Source organism: Rana temporaria, chromosome 5, assembly GCF_905171775.1.
Source record: "Rana temporaria chromosome 5, aRanTem1.1, whole genome shotgun sequence".
NCBI lineage: Eukaryota > Metazoa > Chordata > Amphibia > Anura > Ranidae > Rana > Rana temporaria.
The window spans coordinates 143,744,937-143,768,081 of record NC_053493.1 but is presented as its reverse complement, the minus strand read 5'-3'; the positions used below and the strand labels follow the sequence as shown (position 1 = coordinate 143,768,081).

The 23,145-nt window shown below is 43.0% G+C and overlaps 1 protein-coding gene across 1 annotated transcript in view; it reads right to left on the bottom strand.

Moving 5' to 3' along the window:
* The window catches only part of VPS41 (VPS41 subunit of HOPS complex), a 377,598-nt gene that overhangs the window by 219,715 nt on the left and 134,738 nt on the right, over positions 1 to 23,145 (bottom strand). The window contains exon 4 of the mRNA XM_040353190.1: positions 22,372 to 22,449. Within this exon, the coding sequence (XP_040209124.1) occupies positions 22,372 to 22,449 (78 nt within the window). The remainder of the gene's footprint in view (positions 1 to 22,371; positions 22,450 to 23,145) is intronic.

Below are 23,145 nucleotides of genomic sequence, written 5' to 3'. Positions count from 1 at the left end.
ATGGAACTTGTCACTTTTGCTTTGTGCATTTCACGCAGAAATCACAAAGTATACAAATTAATAATGGTCCAACAACATAAAAATCATATAGAATATTTATTAGATGTCATGCAGTGTGTTTTGTATTTAAAGCCGTTATAAGGGGTACTTTAAAAAAAAATGTTAAACCTACCCGGGAACCTCCTCTTCTGGGGTCTCCTGTCGGCACTCTTGTCTCCTCCTTTTCTCTGTGTGCCACCACTTTTGACAAAGCGTCATTGCCATGCTCCCCCTCCTCACAGGATTTTATTTACAACAGCAGAAGCCAATAGTTCCTACTACTGCCTCTGAGCCTATGAGCAGACAGAAAGCATCTGGCACGGCTGCAGACGGGCAACGTGCTGGATAGGTAAGTATAAAGGAAGGTGAGGAGGTGATACAACTATTGGGACATTTGTTTAACCTTAATGCAGGGAATACATTAAATTGGATGTAAACCTACGGTCATGCTCAAAAGTTTGCACACCCTGGCAGAAATTTGGGCATTAATATTGAAAATATGACTAATCATGCCAAAAAGCTGTCCTTTATTTAAGGATAGCAAGCACATGAAGCCATTTATCACATAGTTTTTTTGGATCCTGTTTAAATCATATCAGAAATCACCCAATGGCCCTGATACAAAGTTTACATACCCTGGAATGTTTGGCCTTGGTACAGACACAGAAGGTGGCACACACAGGTTAAAATGGCAATTAAAAAATGGATGTCCCACAGTTGTGGCTTTATAAATCACAATTAGTGTTTGTGTATACATAGTCAATGAGTTTGTTAGCTCTTGCATGGATGCAATAAGCAGGCTAGACACTGAGCCACGAGGAGGTAGAAAAGAACAGCCAAAAGACCTGCGTAACAAGGTAATGAAACGTTGAATATCTTTTTATAACCTTTTCCATCTTTGTAAAGTTTCATTACCTTGTTACGCATGTTATTTGACTGTTCTTTTCTACCTCATGGCTCAGTGTCTAGCCTGCTTAGTGCATTCATGTAATAAAAAAAAAAAAAAAGCTTCTTGAACTGCAACTTAATGGAAACTAGCTTAAAAATCATTTATATGTTCAATTGTTTGGCAACACAAATTTCTAATCAGCCAATCACATGGCAGCAACTCAATGCATTTAAGCATCTAGATGTGGTGAAGATCACTTGGTGACATTAAAACTGTGCATCAGAATGGGGAAGAAGGGGGATTTAAGTGACTTTGAATGTGGCATGTTTGTTAGTGCCAGGCAGGCTGGTCTGAGCAATTAAAAAAAAAAGCTGATCTAATGAGATTTTTTAGGCACAACCATTTCTAGGGTTTACAGAGAATGGTCCAAAAAAGAGAAATACTCCAGTGAGTGGCAGTTGTATGGACAAAAATGGCTTCTTGATGTCAGAGGAGAATGGACAGACTGGTTTGAGATGGTAGAAAGGCAACAGTAGCTCAAATAACCACTCGTTACAACCAAGGTATGCAGAATACCATCGAACGCACAACACATCGAACCTTGAAGCAGATGGTCTACAGCAGCAGAAGGCCACACCGGGTGCCACTCCTATCAGCTAAGAACAGAAAACTGAGGCTAAAATTTGCACATGCTCGCCAAAATTGTACAATGGAGGATTTGAAAAACGTTGCCTGGTCTGATGAGTCTCAATTTCAGCCGCAACATTTAGATGGTAGGGTCAAAAATTTGGCGTAAACATAAAAGCATGGATCCATCTTGCCTTGTATCAACGGTTCAGGCTGGTGGTGGTGTAATGGTGTGGGGGATATTTTCTTGGCACTTTGGGCCCCTTAATACCAATTGAGCATCATTTAAACCCCACGGCCTACCTGAGAATTGTTGCTGACCATGTCCATCCCTTTATGACTACAGTGTACGGGGACCGCCCTGTCATCCGCCAGTTCAGCGGGGATCAAAGGAGCGATCCCCGCTGAGCATACGGAGGCGGATCATTACTGATCTGCCCCGTGTGCAAGGGGCCTAAGGCTGGGTTCACACTACTACACTACTTTCATCCTACTTTGCTCTGCTACATTGGTCCTACATTTATCCTACATTGGTCCTACATCCATCCTACTTTCATGAACAGGATACTACTTTGGTCCGACTTCAATGATATTCAATGGGTTGAAGTAGGATCAATGTAGGACCAAAAGTAGTACAGGGAGCATTTTCAAAGTCGGACCGACTTGTGTAGGACCAGTTAAGACGGCTCTCATAGGGAAACACTGATTTTCACACGTCATGCTACATGAGGCTCCCAATGTAGGACCGTTTGTCGGACAAGTGTGAACCCAGCCTCAGGCAGAGATCATCTGGGCTGGACAGCTTAAGTAGGCAGGACTGATGAGCAGGATACCATCAACAGGTGAGTCACTGTGGAGAGATAGGAGCTGGCAATTAGCCGACAGCTGAGCAGCCAGCTCAGAGAAGGAAGGGCTAAGGGCAGCCCTAACAGATGGTTACATCCAGCAAAAAAATCCACCATGTCGAAAAGCTCAAATCTTCTCAAACTGGTTTATTAAATATGACAATGAGTTCACTGTACTCCAATGACATCCACAGCCACCAGAACTCAATCCCATAGACAAATCTGCAGCAACTGTGTGATGCCATCATGTCAATATGGACCAAAATCTTTGAGGAATGTTTCCAACACCTTGTTGAATTTATGCCACAAAGAATTAAGGCAGTTCCGATAGCAAAAGGGGTTCAACCCGGTACTAGCAAGGTGTACCTAATAACGTGGCCGGTGAGTGTATATTTATTTAATTTCTAGAACTGTACTCAAACTGCTTAGGACATAATGTGTTAACCCTGCTCTATAGCCTCATTCAAATTGTAATATATTCTCCTAATAGCAGTCTCAAAAGAATTGACAAACCAGCGTTTCGCAATTGTCAATGCAACGGTAAGAAACCACTTTGAGATGGTTTGCTCATGGCGAATATAAGTCACCTTCTCTAGCGATTCCCTTTGCATTAGAAAGTAAACTAACATATAATATATACATAGCTGCCTGCAGTGATTTATTCACTGTAAGAATGAGTAAAACTAGAGGAAATGAAAATACAGATGCTAGCCATATCAGATTATAGTTTCCATTGTTCAAATATAGTCAATATAGGATGTGAATGTGGATTTATTACTAATTTATATGGCATCTCTAGTTTTCTCTCTCTCCAGTTTAAAGTCTATCTAAACCCAATCACCAACATCTTAAAAAATAAATAAAAATTAAGTGGTTTTAAATCTATTTACATTTTCAGCTTTCATTAAAAAAAAAACACTAAGGCCCCGTACACACGACCGAACATGTCTGCTGAAACTGGTCCGCGGACCAGTTTCAGCAGACATGTTCGGTCGTGTGTAGGCCCGAGCGGACAGGATTCCAGCGTACATTTGCCTGCCGGGCCTTTTTCCAGCGGGAAAATATTTCCAAACTTGTTTAGAAACAGCCCGCTGGAATCCTGTCCGCTCGAACCTGTTCGGTCGTCTGTACAGACCTACCGTACATGTCCGAGCGCCCGCCATCCCTCGCATGCGTCGAATGACTTCGCCGCATGCGTGGAAGCATTGAACTGGCAGGGCCGCCCACGTCGCCGCGTCATCGTCGCGGCGACGGCGCGGCCACGCCCCGCGTATTGTTTACGTGCGGATTTCTGTATGATGGTGAGTACAGCCATCATACAGAAATCCCCGGGCAGACATGTACGGTGAAAACGGTCCGGCGGACCGGTTTCATCGTACATGTTTGCTCGTCTGTACGAGCCATAAGGCCTCGTACACACGACCGAACATGTCTGCTGAAACTTGTCCGCGGACATGCCCGACCATGTGTACGGCCTAGCGGACCGGATTCCTGGACAGGTTTCCAGCGGACAAAAGTTTCTTAGCATGCTAAGAAACTTGTCCGCTGGAATCATGTTCGTCGGACATGTCCGATGGTTAGTATGACTCATCGGACATGTCCGCTGGTTATGACGTATAACCAGCGGCCCGAAATCCTGCGCATGCGTCGAATTGAATCGACGCATGCGTGGAAGCATTGACCTTCCGTGTCAGAGAACGTCGATGTCGTCTACGTCACCGCGTTCTCTGTCCGCGGGGATTTTGGTCTGATGGTGTGTACACACATCAGACCAAAACCTCCCAGCAGACATGTCCGATGAAAACGGTCCGTGGACCGTTTTCATCGGACATGTCTGCTCGTCTGTACAAGGCCTTACTGATCCTGCCAAGAAGATCCTTGTTCAGGTACCTCATGTTATTGGCCATCAACTATCTCCTAATTTGGTGTACCTAGCCTATTTGACACCCACATCAGAGATTTTGCAACCAACAATCTACAAAATAATTTTTAGTAAAATTCTTGAAATTAAGGCCCCTTTCACAATGAGTTTTTCAGGTGGTACAGCACTAAAAATAGCGCCTAAATATCGCCCGAAAAACTCCTGCCCAGAATTCTCAATGTGAAAGCCCGAGGGCTTTCACACTGAGGCGATGCGCTGGCAGGAGAGAAAAAAATCTCCTACTAGCAACATCTTTGGAGCGGTGAGAGGAGCGGTGTGTATACTGCTCCTTCACCGCTCCTTCCCATTTAAAACAATGGGAAACCGCGGTAATACCGCCCGCAATGCGCCTCTGCCGAATCCCGCGGCAATTCTGACTGTATAGCGTCGCTATTTATAGCTGCGCTATATCGCCACCGCACCTCCCCTGCCCCGTGTGAAAGGGGCCTAACTAAAACTGCAGAAAACAAAGGAAGATAAAAATTGGCATGTCCCTTAAAGCTGGGTATACAATAGAGGATTTTGGTCAACACCTTTCATTGTAAGAATGCTGTAAGAACAGTTGTTTGTTCTTTCTAAGTATTAGTGAGTCAAACTGCCGTTTATTTTCTAAATGCAATTCTGACAAAAAAAATCTTGAATAGACACATTTTTTAACAGTGTGGCTTTCATTTGGTAAAGTCCATTCATTCCAAAATGTAATGTTAAGAACAAAATCTTCAACTACTTTTGAATGGAGTTTTTTCGTACACATTTTACTAAGAATTCAAAAATTCTACTAGTGTATTCCCAGCTTAACATTAGTGGTCAGTATAGAAGTGACCCTTTACATTGATGGTTAGTTGTAAAATACCCCCCTTACACTGATGGTCAGTGTGAGTGGGAGATAAGTCCATCAACTACTCCAGGAACCCCTAGCAAACTCAGAAGGAACCCTAATGCCTTGTACACATGATCGGAATTTCCGATGGAAAAAGTCTGACAGAATATTTTCATCAGATATTCCGACCGTGTGTGCGCCCCATCAGAGTTTTTCCATCGGAAATTCCGACAGACTTAGAAAGAGAACATGTTCTCTTTTTTTCCAATGAAATTCCGTTCGTCTGTATGGAACTCCAATGAAGAAAAAACACACGAATGCTCAGAATCAAGTCGACGCATGCACGGAAGCATTGAACTTAATTGTTCTCCTCTTGTCATAATGTGTTGTACGTCACTGCGTTTTGGATGGTCAGAATTTGGTGTGACAGTGTGTATGCAAGACAGTTTGAATGGAATTCCGTCAGAAAAATCCGTCTGAAGTTATCCCGATGGAAATTCTAATCGTGTCTACGAGGCATAACTGAGAAATACTGCTCCAAACTGTTCCTCATTTGGAAGCAAATAACCTTTTCTTCTCATTCATAAAAAAATGCACCATTTAACTAATAAAAGTGTTACACTACAATAAAACCTTTCATCCAGGTTATTGCATTTCTTGCTTTAACTTCCAGCCAGGGCCTTTCCTGGCATTTCTCTTCAACATTTTAAAAATGTTGCTAGAAAATTACCCAGAACCCCCAAACATTATATATCATTTTTTTTTAGCAGAGACCCTGAAGAATAAATGGTGGTCATTGGATTTTTTGTTACACGGTATTTGCGCCAAATTTTTTCAAACGCAATATTTTGTTTTTAAAAACACACCTGAATGAATTTAAATGCAAAAAAGCACAATATATAACCCAATTTTTTGGTAACCTATAAAAAATAATGTTACAACGAGTAAATGAATAGCAAACATGTCACGCTTTATGGTGTCAAACTACGGTACTTAGAAATATCCATAGGCGACGCTTTAAAAAATTGTTTACAGTTACCAGTTTAGAGTCAGGTCTAGTGCTAGAATTATTGCTCTCACTATAAAAATATCAATGATACCTCATGTGTGGTTTCAACACCGTTTACATATGCAGGCGGACCTACATATGTGTTCGCTTCTGCATGCGAGCATGAGGGGACAGGAGCGCTTTAAAATATATATATATATATATATATATTATTCATTTTATTTAGATTATTTTAAAACTACACTTTGCCTTTAATTTTTAGTTTACTTTTATTTCTATTACAAGGTATGTAAATATCACCTGTAATAGGAATAAGGCATGATAGGCCCTCTTTATGGAGAGATCAGGGGTCTACAAGACCCCACATTTCTCCTCTATGCTGGAAAGCATTAGATCAAAAAATAAAATAATAGTCTCAGGCTTTCCAGCAAAAAAATAAAAAAGTCAGTGTTTACACCTGCTAGAGACAAAAGTGACATCATGACGTCGCTTCCGGCCAACCAGGGTCATAGAGATGGCCAGGGACACTCCTGTACATGGCCAGCTCTATAGTAAACCAGTGGTGGCGCCGGATGGGATCTCCGGCTCCCTGATCGCACAGGAAAGCACAAAGAGGCACCGGAGGGTAAACAGCCGCTAGGATAGCTTTTACTACACAATGAATCGCCAACTGAAAAAAAAAAGATATCTGATGCCTGTAGCTGCAGGCATCATCCAGTTAATCTTCACTCAAAATCAAGGACGTCGTAGGATGTCCACCTAGGGGGAAGTGGTTAAAAGATAAAGTGCGTGTTTAACCAATTGCTTTTCAAGAATTCATTATTCCTGGCCTGCTTAACTGGGGATGTGGCCTTTGCCTACATACAACGCTCGTCTTCCCTTTGAGAAAGTTAAGGAGGTACGTACATGAGGCGTCAAGACCCATTTTGATATTCCTTTGCATAGTAAATAAGGGAAATTATATAAAGGGTGAAAAAAAAAGGAAGACACATCACTTCCATAAAGCTGCAAATTTAAAAAAGTAAAGGAAGTATTTAAGGGTCAAATACATTTTCCAAAACTGTATTTATTTCTCAAACCTATTACATTGACTGTGACTTAAAAAAAAAAATCTACATTTTATTGTAAATGTTAATTTCATTCAATTAATTCACTTAAATGATTAATTCAATAGTAAAATACCCCACAGTCTTCCTGTATTATCGGTTGAATAAGGACACTCAGCTTATTAGGCCAAAATGCAAGCCAATGAAGCAATATGATTGAACTTGACTGTAGCTTGCAGAAGAAGGTCGGCTTTGACTAAATAACATTGTGAAAAATGTCTGAAGGGCTTTTTCCTTGTGAATATTTGAAACAAGACAAATAATTAGATCTAGGAAACTTAACAAGTAAAACCTTTGACCTTTCACAAACCAGGCCAGCTGTGTCAGCGACCTAGCATGCGTCCTATTTCAGAGACAACAGATACTCCATAATAGATTTGGAGTATATGCTGACAGAAGCAGAGCAGCTGCCCACAGAGTGGATTTTAGCTAAGGTGCACTAGTATCATTGTACATAATGTGTAATTATCTCAATCGCTCTCTTTATTTTAGTAGGGGTATAGTCTGACCATGAAAACACTTAAACATTGTGATCATTTTTTACTGCTCTATCATCAGTATTTCTTCGATACTATTGCTAATTTTAAAGAGAGCCCTTGGCCAACAAAAATTGCAGGTAAAGGCACAAAAAGTCAAAAGTATTTTAAATGCCTACTTTGCAATGCGCCTTTGAACCTGATAGAAAATATGACTACTTCAGGAAGTCTATTCTCTAGTCTCTCACAACCCCTTCCCTCTTATGCACGTTACAGCCTTCTCTTCTTCTGGAGGTGTCCAATTACTCTTTGGTCTGGCAGCTCCTCCACACCTTCCCTCACCTCTTTACATAACCTATAAATTATAGGCTGCCATCACATGCAAGGTAGATGTGCCTAGCAGCACTTTTAGGCCTTCGGGATGTCAGCACATGGAAGATTTTAACAGGTAAAGAACATGCATAAACAGCAAGTTTCATCTGCCACTGCGCCAGATGGCTTGTAGTGCTCAATGAACTGTGAGGGCGCTGAAAGTGCCCTTGTAGTTCATTAACACTTCTTCCAGCTTATAAACTGACAGCCCATATGGAGGTATGGGCAAGAAATCAGGAGGCAGCTGCAGGAGGCTGTTAGGTCTGGTTACCTACCCCTGGTTTACACAATCATGTAAATTATGGTGCCTGTAAAGTACTCTTTAAAGTTGAAATCCAGGAATGCAGACACTTTTTAAAAAGTGCAGGCACACTGTGAGTTAAGTCTAATGAGGTGCATGACATCTCCTTAACCCATCTCTATTTATATCTAACAGTTTTATGATTCTACTGGAGCATTGGGCTGTGAGAGAGGAGAGAGGCACAAAGAGCAGCTATCCTGCCCTTCCCCTTCCCTGCCCATTCAGAGAAGCCTTTGTTTTGTGAATAAGTTGAAATAATACAAAGGCTTCTTTGATTGGGCAGGAGGGGAGGGGCAGGAATAGCAGCAGCACCAATTCTAATGTTGACGATGCTCAGACCTAAAGCATGAGTGCCAGGCTCCCGGAAATACAGTGATAGCCGTCTTCTGGAAATGCAATAAAACTGTCAGATGTAAATAGGGATAAGCCCAAGAGGAGTCATGTGTCTCCTTGGACTCATAGTGCGCCTTCACTTTTTTACAAAGAAGCTGCTCTCCCTATTACATAAAGTTAGGTATTGTTCAGACAAGCTACCAGAGGGTGGTAAAAACAGACAATTTACCACTGCCTTGCTGCCTGCTAACAAGATAGCATTGTGGTCGGAGAGTGCTTTACACATTGTCACATACAGAAAAAGAAACTGCAAAAAGTGCAACACTACTTCTAAGATGTCCAGACACAACTTTATTCCAATACAAGTCAGGGGGTCAAGCAAAAGATTACCAATGTGGTTTTGGAGGTCCAAAATTGTCCCCTTCATCAGAGCTTGATTCAAAACAATGTGAATAGACAGTAGTGAACTGGACTTTTAAAGTTGTTTATTCCAGTGTGATTACAAGCACAGGCCTAGTCAACAGCTGGTTTGGCTGCCAGGAAAGGCAAAAGGCAAGTATATATGTAGTTCTTTACCAGTAATCGTCAACTTGGAATTTTATTTAGGAGACAGGGTTGCTATTTTGATAAAAGGTACCTTTTTTTTAAAATTATAAACAGGACAGCAGAAGCAAAATAGGTAAGTCACTGTTAAAAACAAGCGCATTGTTATTAGCAACATTTTTATGTAACCTGTGGTTATGAATTTCACCCCTTGTCTCAATATATTGTGCAGCGCTACCACTTTTATGTCCCAAACTGTGGGTAAGGATACAGTGGGCTTAGATATAAGATAAGAACCAGGAACTGGTTAACATTTTTGCAGTTTTCTAAGGCCCCTTTTACACTGGGTGGGAGCAGCGTTGGCAATAAAGCACCACTATTTTAGCAGCGTTTTACCGCCAATTATGTGATGCTATTTGGCCACTAGTGGGGCGTTTTACCCCCGCTAGTGGCAGAGAAAGAGTTAAAAACCGCCGCAAAGCGCCTCAGTAGAGGCGCATTGCCGGCGGTATAGCCGTGGTGTCCCATTGATTTCAATGGGCAGGAGTGGTGGAGAAGCGGTATACACACTGATCCTACACCGATCCAAAGATGTGGCTAGCAGGACTTTTTTTACCATCCTGCTAGTGCAGTGTTCCAGTGTGAAAGCCTGAGGGCTTTCACACTGGTGACACAGCAGCAGCTATTTAGTGTCGGTTTTCAGGTGCATTTTTTAGTGCAATAGCGCCTGCAAACCGCTCCAGTGTGAAAGGGGTCTTACTCAGGGCTATTCAAGAAAAATATACTAGCAAGATGAATGCCAATATGAAGATTTAATTCAGTGTTTATTTAAATGTAATCATGTTTATCTGGAGTGTGCTTTTCTGCTCCAGAGCAGTAAACATTATTAACAAGTTTATGAAAAAAAATCTTTATTGTGGTGACTCTATAAGACAAACAAGGCCAGTCGTATAGATTATGTGTTTCTGTTAACATTATATAAATGCATTAGAAAGATTTATGTTTATAATTTGTGTTAATATATTGTAAAATATCACATCGATATGTAATCTTTTATTTAATGTTCAAATTTTCTGTGCTGATTTAGTATTAAAAAAAAAAGGAAAATACAAAAACAAAAAGTCATGTAAACTCAAAATCACCGACTGAGGCACTTTTAGCTACATGTACACACAAACCATACAATATCTACCACCTTACATTGTTATAGAAAATACAAATTTAAGAAGCTAATCTTCAAAAACTTCCTATAAACAGTAGCAACAGTGTGAGAAACACCCATTGACCATAAAACAACTGTGGTTCCCTTCAATTAAGAGACAGTTCATTAACCAGCATTATAAACATTTGTGCAAAAAGCCCTCTCAAGCAAGATCAATACATAATGTTCTTATAATACAGCATTAAACACAGCACTTGGGGAGCCAATTTAAATAAAGCCAACCAGACCTGTCAAAAGATTAGTCCTTATCACATTCCCATTACAGCATATAAGTAGTGAACTATGAATAATTAAGTGAGTAATGATGGGCCTTTAAGCCGTCTTTAATGAGATGTGAACGTTTCAATGAAAAAAAAAAAAGGAAGGTGGTCACCAGTCTTTCGTTTTTTAAACCTTATCAATAAAATACATGGCATGTCTAGCAGTAATAAATAAATAAATACATACGCACACATTTGTTTAATTAATGTGCAGTTAGTCAAAAGAAAATACGTAGGCTACCAATGCTGACCTCTGTTTCTGATAATGCTATCATATGCTGATCTATCATACCGATGCTTTAGATCTCAGTGATCTGGGCCAAGTATAAATATAAGGAAATTTTACTTTTTTCCAACTTTTGTATGGAACGTAGCTAAGCGGGGGTATGCCTATAATACAAACCTGGGCCCAAATTCATAAAGCCCGGCGTAACTTTGTGCGGGCGTAGCGTCGCCGTAACTTAGTGAGGCAGGTTCTGTATTCAGAAAGAACCTGTGCCCTAAGTTACGGCGGCGTAGCGTATGTGGTCCGGCGTAAGCCCGCATATTACAAATTATCCAGGCAGTGGGCGTGTTGTATGTTAATGAATGGTGACCCCATGTAAATTACTTTTTTTTACTAACGGCGCATTCGCCGTCTGTGGACGTATCCCAGTGCGCATGCTCCAAATTACACCGCAAAGCCTCATTGGTTTCGACGTGAACGTAACTTACGCAAAGCCCTATTCACGAACGACTTACGCAAATGACGTAAACGACGCAAAATTTGACGCTGGCCCGACGTCCATACTTAACATTGGCTACGCCTCATATAGCAGGGGTAACTTTACGCCGGAAAAAGCCTTATGTAAACAACGTAAAAAAATGCGCCGGGCGGACGTACGTTTCTGAATCGGCGTATCTACCTAATTTGCATATTCGACGCGGAAATCTACGGAAGCGGCACCTAGCGCCCAGCGTAAATATGCAGCCTAAGATACGACGGCGTAAGAGACTTATGTCAGTCTTATCTTAGCCAAATTTTGGGGTATCTTGCTTTCTGAATACAGAAAGAAGATACGCCGGCGCATCCTAGAATTTACATGGCGTATCAATAGATACGCCGACGTAAATTCTTCCTGAATCCGGGCCCTGGTCTTTTTTCATTTTAAGTCTGTATGAGCACACTGTGCTGGGAGTATCATGGCATACAGTACATGCGCAGAACACAGCCAGCGCACATACACAATTATTTATGTTTTTACCACTAAGCAGGTTTCCAAAGGTAAATACTTATTTGTATGCTGCCATTTTTATTCCAACAGCACAGCTTACAGCTATTGTTGGCCTGTTTGGAGAATTTTATTGTTTATTTTTATTAAATTTTTTTATAATCAAAAGTAAAATGCTGAGTTGTTCGATGCACATGGCAAAGTCTGCACAGTATGAAATGAACATCAGTTTTAGGTGCAAAGCAAGGACTGAAAACACAAGCAAAACAGGCCAAACATGTTGTCTATATCAGTGGTTCTCAATTACGAGGCCATGGCCCACTGCCAGGCTGTAGCCTCCCCCCCTTCTGGACCTCAAACCAGCTGCAGATTCTCTAACCTGCCACAGTCCCTCCCAATTCCCATAGTGAACCCAGCCTCCCACATTGGGCTACAGTCCCCCTCAACTTCCCACAATGCCCCGCAGGCCCCTGATAGTTCTCAACCCCATAGTGCTGTCCAACGACGAGAAAACTGCCATATTGGTTGTGTATGCTCTCTAGCAGTTTTCTCGACGAAAAAACTGCCTGCAAAAAAATTTAAACCAGCTCTCTTTTTTCTCGTCGTGTTTCCCGTCAGTTTTCTTCTCGTCGCGAAAAACGGTCGTGTGTATGATTTTCCGAGGAAAAAAAAAACTTGCATGCTCAGAATCAAGTATGCAGCCCAAAGGGTGGCACCATTTGAAAGGAACTTTCCCTTTATAGTCCTGTCGTACGTCACCGCGCTTTGGTCAAACGTTTTTTTGCATGTACGTGTGTATGCAAGTCAGGCTGAAGAGGAATCATGTCGGTAAAATGTTTTTTTTTTTCCTGCCGCGAAAAATGGTTGTGTGTACGAAGCATAACAGTGTCCCACAGTGTCCCCAGCCCTCTCCAGAGACACATACTCCACAGTTATCCCCAACTCCCCTCAATTCCACCCCTCTGAGGGCCACCAAGTCTGCTACAGAGTCCCTTAACCCCCTCAACTAACCTCACTCATCACAATGACACCCAGCGTCTTTCAGAATTTCAATACATATTTTGTATTCCTATACTTTTATTGTATCAGTATAAACTTTTCTTTCTCCCTTTTACTGTTGGAGCATAGAAGATTTTGAAAGAAGTTACTGGCCCTTGTCTCAAGGTTGAGAACCACTAGTCCAGATTTTTCTAGTGAGAGGTGATATATTTGGCATGCAAAAAAAAGATATTGTGGAAAAACTTTCAATGCTTTTATTGTAAGATGGTGGCAAGTACCTACATTTATTCTTTATCAAGAACATTTACTTTTTTGTTGTTCAAATATTTTATTTAGCAATTAAAGGACATCACTCATACCATTTATATTATTAAATTACATTTATTAAAGCGATTTTCCAAAACGCTGCCTTACTTTTCTTGTGGTGTGGTGGGCAAGCACTCACATCCATTCATGCTGTGAAAGCGTTTACCTTCAAGCTATTTCTGAAGTTCACAGGTCATTGAATGACCTCTCAAAAACACTTTATTTTACAGAAATCTGGGCTTTGCACATGTAACAGTACTGGACCAATGTGCTAGCACTGGACCAGTCACCAAGTACTGGTGCTTTTAGGTGAGTAGAAGGGGAGTCGGCCGCATGCTTCTCCATAACCTGATATACTGGCAAGTTACAGGGGAATGATGGAAAGGTGAGTATGTGTTGCTGGGTGGGGGCCTCAAAACAAAGCTGTTGCTTTGCCCTGCATAAGGAAAGTGGATGTAAACCCAAAATGTTTTTTTTTTTTTTTATGTCACAATTTACAGTATAATATTTCCTATGATCTGTGCCCAGTCTTGCCACACAGAGTTAATCCAGCTCTGAGCAATGCCCTTTTATTGTTCTGTGAAATAAAACGGACTTACAAAGAAAAACCTTAGTCCGCTCCACCCCCTACTCTGAATGACAGGTTATTTACATATCTCATGCACCAGCCTGGAGACAGACATTATTTTTTAATTCCCACCCCACTCCTTTTCTGAAGTCATGTGGTTACTTTTCTGGATTTTGACTGGATGTTAGTGATCATAGCATAATTTAGTGTAAGGAATACACAGGAAAAAAATGCATGTTGACAAGTGGAGTGTAGAGGAGGGCGGGGAGTCTACCGACATCACGACTCCGCCCACCAAGCTCCAGACAACAGATCCACCCACAGAGCTCCAGACAACAGATCCACCCACAGAATCTGCAGTTTTTCAGTTCTTATAACAGACAGAGGGGAGACATTTGACAGGTAAGGATACATGCAGGAGACATGTATATCCTTATAGATCAGCACTATGGCAGTCGTTTAGAAAGGATGAGAGTGGGTTTACATCCACTTTAACTGTATTAAATGTGGTTTATAAAATTTGAAAATAGTGATATACAACCATGTCAAAAAGTAAATGCACCATATGGACATTGTTGACTTTTTTTTCTTACATTTGAGCAGGAAACCATTATATTTCTTAATAATAAAGCTGAATTAAAAAAATTAAAATCTGTGACTGCAACATTTCTTCCATTGTAAGATCCCCAATGGGATTCACTAGACTAGGTCACAACCCTTCATTCTGTTTGGGTCATTCCTTGCTGGCTTATCTATTGTGCTTTGGATCATTGTATTGAAAGATCCATTTATGTTTCCACTTTTGGACAGATAACCTCACATTCGCATCAAGCACGATTCAGAATTTGTATCGGATTTGATGACAGCAAGCTGCCCTGAAGCAGCAAAGCAACCCCAAACCATAACATTTCCATCACCGTTCTTCACCGCTGGTATGAGGTTATTTTCTTAAAATGCTGTTTTTCGTTTGTGCCAAACATGGCTACCATTGCTGGAGCCAAATGTCTTAACTTGTAATTCATCAGTCCACAAACATTGTTCCAGAAGGACTGGTCTTTGCCAGTGGCGGAATTATCATGGTCGCAGCAGTCGCACTCGCGACTGGGCCCTTGATTTCCGCTACTGTAGGGGGGCCCGCTACTGCTACCGGGAGATAGCACACTGATCAATGGGGCACAGTCTCCGGGGGCATACTACAAGGCTCCGCCCATTCTCTCCGCCCTCAGTCACGGGCACAGTCCCCATCGCACTCCGCCCATCCTCCCCGCCGCACTGACACTTGCACAATTCCCACTCCGCCTATGCTCTCCGCCCGCTCGGATCATCCTCCCCACCCGCACTCACAGGCACACTACAATGTTTCAGCCCGCTCCGCTCATCTTCCCCGCCCTAACTCGTGGCCATACTGTCAAATCTCCGCCCATTCTCCCCGCCCTCACTCACGGGCACACTGCAAGTTCCCGCCCGCTCTGCTCATCTTCCCCGCCCTCACTCATGGCCATACTGTCAAGTCTCCGCCCATCCTCCTGTCCTCACTCACGGGCACACTGCAAGTACCCGCCCGCTCTGCCAATCCTCTCCGTCTGCACTCGTGGGTACTCACAGGCCATCCTCTCTGCCCGGCCAAGCAAATTATAGCATGGAGGGGGGAACCAAGTGATCTGTGAGCGATCTGCAAGTAAGTGGCACCGATATCAACATTGCTACTATTTCCCCAACACTATCACTGCTGCCACTGCTGCCCCCCACCAACATTACTGCCACTGATAGCCCCCACCACCACTATCGTCACTGATACGCCGCCCCCCCCACCACCACTATCGCCACTGATACCCCCCCACCACCACTACCAACACTGATAGCCCCCACCACCACTATCGCCACTAATACCCCCCCACCACCACTACCAACACTGATAGCCCCCACCACCACTATTGCCACTGACCCCCCCCCCCCCACCACCACTACCAACACTGATAGCCCCCACCACCACTATCGCCACTGATAGCCCCCACCACCACTATCGCCACTGATACCCCCCCACCACCACTACCAACACTGATAGCCCCCACCACCACTATCGCCACTGATACCCCCCCCACCACCACTACCAACACTGATAGCCCCCACCACCACTATCAACACTGATACCACCCCCACCACCACTACCAACACTGATAGCCCCCACCACCACTATCGCCACTGATACCCCCCCACCACCACTACCAACACTGATACCCCCCACCACCGATACCCCCCACCACCACTACTGATACCCCTCCACTGCCGCTTATACCCCACCACACCACCACTAGTGTGACTGATACACCCCCCACACCACCACTGATAACACCCCCCACACCACCACTAGTGCCACTGATAACACCCCCCACACAACCCCACCACCGATACCCCCCACACCACCACCACCACTAGTGCCACTGATCCACACCACCACCACCACTGCTGCCACTGATCCACACCACCACCACTGCTGCCACTGATCCACACCACCACCACTGCTGCCACTGATCCACACCACCACCACTGCTGCCACTGATCCACACCACCACCACCACTGCTGCCACTGATCCACACCACCGCCACTGCTGCTGCCACTAAACCACCCCCTCCACACCACACCACTATGACCACTGCTGTCACTGATCCCATCCAGAAACCACCATCCCTGCCACTGATCCCACCCCCCCACCACTGCCACTCATTCCATCCAATCCCCCCTTCCACTACCACTCATCCCATCCCATCTTCCCCAACCACCACCCTCACCACTGATCCCATCCTCCCACCACCGCTGTCACTCATTTCATCCAATGCACCCCAACCACCACCCTTGCCACTCACCCAGGGGCATAAATACAGGGGTCACAACTGCAATGGCGAACATGTTGCCCCTGTACACCTGGATGGGGGGGGCATATAGAGGAACAAATCCCGTCTATTTTTCTCCTGCAAACGCTAAAAGCCTGCTTTTCCTCCTACCCCTCCCACAGGCATTCAGTGGCTGCAGGAGGAAAATGGAGGGGATTTGTTCCTCCATATGCTGCCCCCACTGCCCCTCCTATCCAGGTCCTGCTGCCCCAGAGACCAGGGGGGGCCCTTCATGGTTTCTTGCACCGGGGCCCTGAAGGTTCTAGTTACGCCTCTGGTCTTTGCCTATATGATGGCAAACTTGGACAGCAAAGTCTTTTTCCTGGCACACCTCCCAGGCAGGCTGAATCCTTCTGAATGTAAATGCATGCACTTTGACATTAACTGTTGCAAGAGTTACATGCAGATCCCATAATGAAATGTTGGCGTTCTTAAAGACTTATTTTAGTATCAGGCTGAACGTGCTGGGTCAGTCAGTTCTGGAGAAATTAGCAGCTGTTTGAAATCTACTCTACTTATAGATTATTTTTCTTAGACCACACTATGAGCCTAAAAATGTCCTTCTCCTACAGGAGTTCACAGCATCAAAAACATAGCAAAAAGCCGCATTTTTGCATGGGCGCTGATATGCTTTCACACGTCTGGCGTTATTGCATTCAATTGGGCAGAATGTTTTTTTTTGTGTTTAAAAGCTCAAGTGATGTTTTTTTTCTTTCTGCCTGCGGATCCAGGTAGGAGATACGACGGCGTATCTCCAGATACGCTGTCGTATCTCTGAGTTGCGGCGTAGTATCTATGCGCCTGATTCATAGAATCAGTTACGCATAGATTTCCCTAAGATCCGACTGGCGCAAGTGTCTTACACCGTCGTATCTTAGGCTGCATATTTACGCTGGCCGCTAGGTGGCACTTCCGTCGATTTACGCAAGGAATATGCTAATTAGGTAGATACGCCGATTCACAAACGTACGTACGCCCGGCGCTATTTTGTTACGTCGTTTACGTTAGGCTTTTTCGGCATAAGGTTGCTCCTGCTATATGAGGCGTACGCAATGTTAAGTATGGACGTCGTTTCCGTGTCGAATTTTGACATTTTTACGCTAGGGCTGTACGCAAGTTACGTTCACGTCTAAAGCATTGACGATTTGCGGCGGAATTTCGAGCATGCGCACTGGGATTCTTTTACGAACTGCTCATGCGCCGTTCGTAAAAAATTTCCGCTGCAATGTCGCAGTCATGATAAAAATAACAAAACACCGCCATTGATAAAAAAAATGATAATAAAAATGCCATAAATCTATCCCCTGTGTTGTAGACGCCATAATTTTGCGCAAACCAAGCAATAAACGCTTATTGTGTTTTTTTTTTATCAAGAATATGTAGAGGAATACATATTGGCCTAAACTGAGGAAGAAATGTGTTTTTTTATATACATTTTTTCTGGTAAAGCCCCAGCCCCCTCACTCCACTGGCAAGCTGCATTGGCTTCAAAAGCGCGCCTAGCAACCTACAGCGCATGCTCCGAAACGTTGTCGCTACTGCTGCTGCCCGTGACATCATCGCACTCAACACTGCGCTCCAAGCCTCGTTTCCATGTCCTTACCATCCGGATTTCCTGTTATACGGATGAACGGAGACAGAGAGGAAAAGGAGCACTACCACAGCTGTCATATTAGCGCGGACGGACGTCACATTATGGGCCAGAGAAAGGACTTATTTGCTGGACATACAGTAATTATGATGCAAGTGGATTATGTGCTTGTTGTCAATTAAAAATAACATTGTTCCTAACCCGGAGGCGCCCTCTTTTTCTTTTCTTTTTTTGCTAATTGGAGTCTGCTCTCATCTCCCCTTGAAGGCTTAATTTTTATATACAGGACTCGTATTCCCATTCCTTTCCCGTTTATCCCCATCCACCTACAGTGTTTTTATACACTCAGTAATAATAATCAAAAGGACTAATGCTTAACTGACTTTTTTAACTTTTTGCACCGGCCACAGCGCCACTATCCTCTATTATCAGGCCCCATTTGTAGGTCACCTATCCATCCCCAAAGTATAATGCACCCAGCCCTGGGCACTCCCTACCTCCTATTTACTTCCCCATCCTTACCTGCAGACTGGCATTAGAGCAGGGCTCGACAATATTCGGGCACCCGGTCACAATTGCGACAAGAAATAGTGGCCTGGTGCCCGGGGAAGCTTAGGCCTGCAGAAGGCCACAAAGGCGCGACATCAATTTCCGGCTGGCGCGGGCCCGCTGCGGGGGAGGTGGGGGTGCACCGTGACACAGGATAATGTGTCTCCGTGCGCCACCGCCCCACAATCACGGCGGGCCCCCGCTGGCCGTTAATTGAGGCTGGGGCTTTGCGGTCTTCTGCAGGCCTAAGCTTCCTTCTGTGATCTGGCGCCATCTTGTGGTGGCCGTTGGCTTTACAAGTAAAACAGCAATCCAGCAATTCTAATGTGTTTTCATTGCCATCTCCTTCCCTCTAATTAAAGCCCCCAAACATTATATATATTTTTTATTCTAACACCCTAGAGAATAAAATGGCAGTTTTCTGTCACACCGTATACTATCATACTTTCTGTCACACCGTATTTGCGCAGCGGTCTTACAAGCGCACTTTTTTTGGGAAAAAAATACAAGTTTTAATAAAAAAATAAGACAACAGTAAAAACAGCCCAATTTTTTTTATATTGTGAAAGATAATTTTACTCCGAGTAAATTGATACCCAACATGTCACGCTTCAAAATTGCGTCCGCTCGTGGAATGGCGACAAACTTTTACCCTTTAAAATCGCCATAGGCGACAATTAAAAAATTATACAGGTTGCATGTTTAGAGTTACAGAGGAGGTCTAGAATTATTGCTCTCGCTCTACCAATGCCTCACATGTGTGGTTTGAATACCGTTTACATATGCGGCCGCTACTCACAAATGCGTTCGCTTCTGCGTGCGAGCTTGGCGGGACGGGCGCATTTTCTGGCTCCTAACTTTTTTAGCTGGCTCCTAGATTCCAAGCAAATTTGTCAAACCCTGCATTAGAGCCACCAAAGTTTATAGGTTTTTCTTTATTTTTTTATATTTTAACGTTGCACTTCTGTTCGTCAAAAATAAATAAAAAAATGTTGTTTATTTATTAAGGCTGCATTCACACCTAGGCGTAGGCAATAGCGGCGTTTTTATCGGCGTTTTTTTTTCGGCGTTTTGTCGCGCGTATTCATGCTAATATGCGCGTTTGCATACAGCGTTGTCCGACGTTTTTGTACTTAGACGTTTTTTTTTTAGCCAATAGGAAAAACTATCATCTTTTCATCACTTGTTGCTATGTTGGTAGATTTTTTTAATCTTCTGCATGGGCGACAAGTTCTATTGACAAAACGCCCGTAGCAAACGCTTGTTGTCGCGCAATACGCGCGTATCTGGCGTTTTACATTGATTTCAATGGAAAACCAAAAACGCTCAAATACGCGCATATCGCGCGTATTGCGCGACAAAAAAGGGTCCGGAACTTCTTTTGACTACAGGCGATGCGCGTCAGGCGCATCAGCGTGCAGATGTGAACCATGCCCATAGCCTTACATGTATTTTGGTCCCTCTGGCGTTTGTGCGCGTCGCGCTACAGGCGACAAAACGCCAAGGTGTGAATGGGCTCTAAGATGTTATATATCACAACGGCTAAATCTGTGTCTGTAGTGCATGTTCAAACTTAACCACTTGCCAACTGGGCACTTAAACCCCCTTCCTAACCAGACCAAGCTTCAGTGCTCTCGCATTTGGAAATTACTAGTCATGCAACATTGTACCCATATGAAATTTTTGTCCTTTTTTTAACACAAATAGAGCTTTCTTTTGGTGGTATTTAATCACCGCTGGGTTTTTTATTTTTTGCGCTGTAAAAGACTGAAAAGTCTGTAAAAAAAATGCATTTTCTTTGTTTTTGTTATAAATATTAGCAAATTAGTAATTTTCCTTCACAAAATTTTGCCAAAATTTATACTGTTACATATCTTTGGTAAAAATAACCCAAATCAATAACCCAAATCGGTGTATATTATTTGGTCTGTGTGAAAGTTATAGAGTCTAGAAGCTATGGTGGCAATCACTGAAAATTGATGATCACACCTGAAGTAATGACGACCTCATTTCTTGACACCCTATCAAGCCAGGAAAGTACAAAAAAAAAACTAAATGCCCCTTTTATGGAAAGTGAACATTCCATTTAGTAAGAGGCAAGGAGAATTTTTTGAAGTTGTAATTCTTTCTCACAATTCTTTGCAAAATCGAGATTTTTTTATTTTTTTTTACATAACTTTCATATAAGCAGGTTATTTTTCAAACACAGCATATGCATACCACACATTGCACCTCAAAACACATTCTACTACTCCTCCTGAGTATGGTGATGCCACATGTGTGAGACTTTTACACATACAGAGGCCCAACATGCAGGGAGCACCATCAGGAGCATAATTTACACATATCATTTCTTGACCACCTCTTGCAATTTTGAAGGCCCTGGAGCACCAAGACAATAGAAACGCCACAAAAATGACCCCATTTTGGAAGGAAAACACCCCAATGTATCTATGAGGCATAATGAGTCGTTTGTCATTTTTCTCTACAAGTTTTTGAAAAATGTGGAAAGAAAATGAAAAACGCATTTTGTTTTTTTACACAAAATTGTCCATTTATACAATATTTCTAACACATAGCATGTGCATACCCAAAATTACTCCCCAAAATTCTCCCACTCCTCCCGAGTATGACGATACCACATGTGGGAGACTTTTCCACAGCCTGGCCACATACAGAGACCCAACATGCAGGGAGCACCATTAGGTGTTCTAGGAGCATACATGTCAAATCTAAGTTTGACTACCTATTACACTTTTGTGAGACACTGATGGGTACTGTAGTGGCATGGATGAGCGCTCATGCATGGGGATGGCTGGCTATGGCTGAGTATTGATGGGGGTGGATGGGATGGCTGAGTATGGATGGCATGGCTGAGCATGGATGGATGAGTCCTGTAATGGGCACAGATCAGTGCTGTGGGAACTACAGATCCAGATCCAGCCCATGGCGCTGCTGCACTTTAATCTGTATGGGCGTCCCAGGGAGCGGTTCTGGGGGGACATCATAGTACGCCCTCCCAGAGTTATCGATCCGTGCTGTAGTCGTCATTAGGCTATAGCACAGTTGTTAAGTGCTTAATACCATAAATAATAACAACATGTTATTAGATTTTTACTCCACGAGTATGTAAAGCATTTGCAAATTCTAGAGAAATGCTTAAATAATACTTTACAATGCAACTAAAACCATTTGATTTTAGTAGACTAAAATGTACTGTAGATTTTAGTTGACTAAATAAAAATCAGAATTGATATTCATCATAGTTTTCCATGGAATGTCACTGAAAACATGCAGCTGATATTTTTTTTGTTGACAAAATGAACAATGCATGTGACAAATCTGCATTTTCATTCATTTAGATTATGTAAAATTCAATCAGCAGTAAAGGAAAAACTGGGATAGGAAAAGCCCTTCCAAAAGAGCTCTATAGACCCAGAAGAGGATTCTTGTAAATCCTACTCTATACATACACTTACATGGAATACTTACAATATCAAACTTCTGAGTCATGTTTCCTTGGATATCCAGCAAATAAACCTTCCCATTGTGAGTCCCCAAGGCCAGGAACTGAAAAAAAAAAAAAGAGAATAAAAGAGTTATCATTATTAGTGTTCTTTTTTTAAACTCATTCCCCCAAGAGTGGAAAGGATGCAGCATCTGAATCATTATTAGATGCTGGCGAGTCATATTACCATAACATTATCTATAGACACATAATGGCATGTTACATGTTTAAATATTTCCTGCTGGCAAACCATTAAAAATGCAGAGTGAATGCAGTGCTCTAGAAACAAATACTGTATCTAATGATGGATGCTGTTCAGCCAACACATTGTAAGCCTGACAGTAGAGAGTTATACAATTAAAAAGGTTGGGGCAGATTCAGGTAGCTTTCAGATTTGGAGATACGCCGCCGTAATTTGAAATCTGCGCCGGCGTATCGTTATGCCGATTCTCAAAGGCAGATACGCTTAAAAAATAGGCTTCCTCCGCCAATGTAACTTGAATGCGGCGGCGTATAATTGTGTGCAATATTACGTTGACTGCTAGGGGCGCTTCCGTTGTTTTCGGCGTAGAATATGCAAATTACCTAGTTACGTCGATTCACGAACGTACGTGCGCCCGGCGGTAGATTTTTACGTTGTTTGCGTAAGGCTTTTTCGGCGTAACGTTGCTCCTGCTATTAGGAGGCGCAGCCAATGTTAAGTATGGACGTCGTTCCCGCTTTGAAATTTGAATTTTTTACGTTGTTTGCGTAAGTCG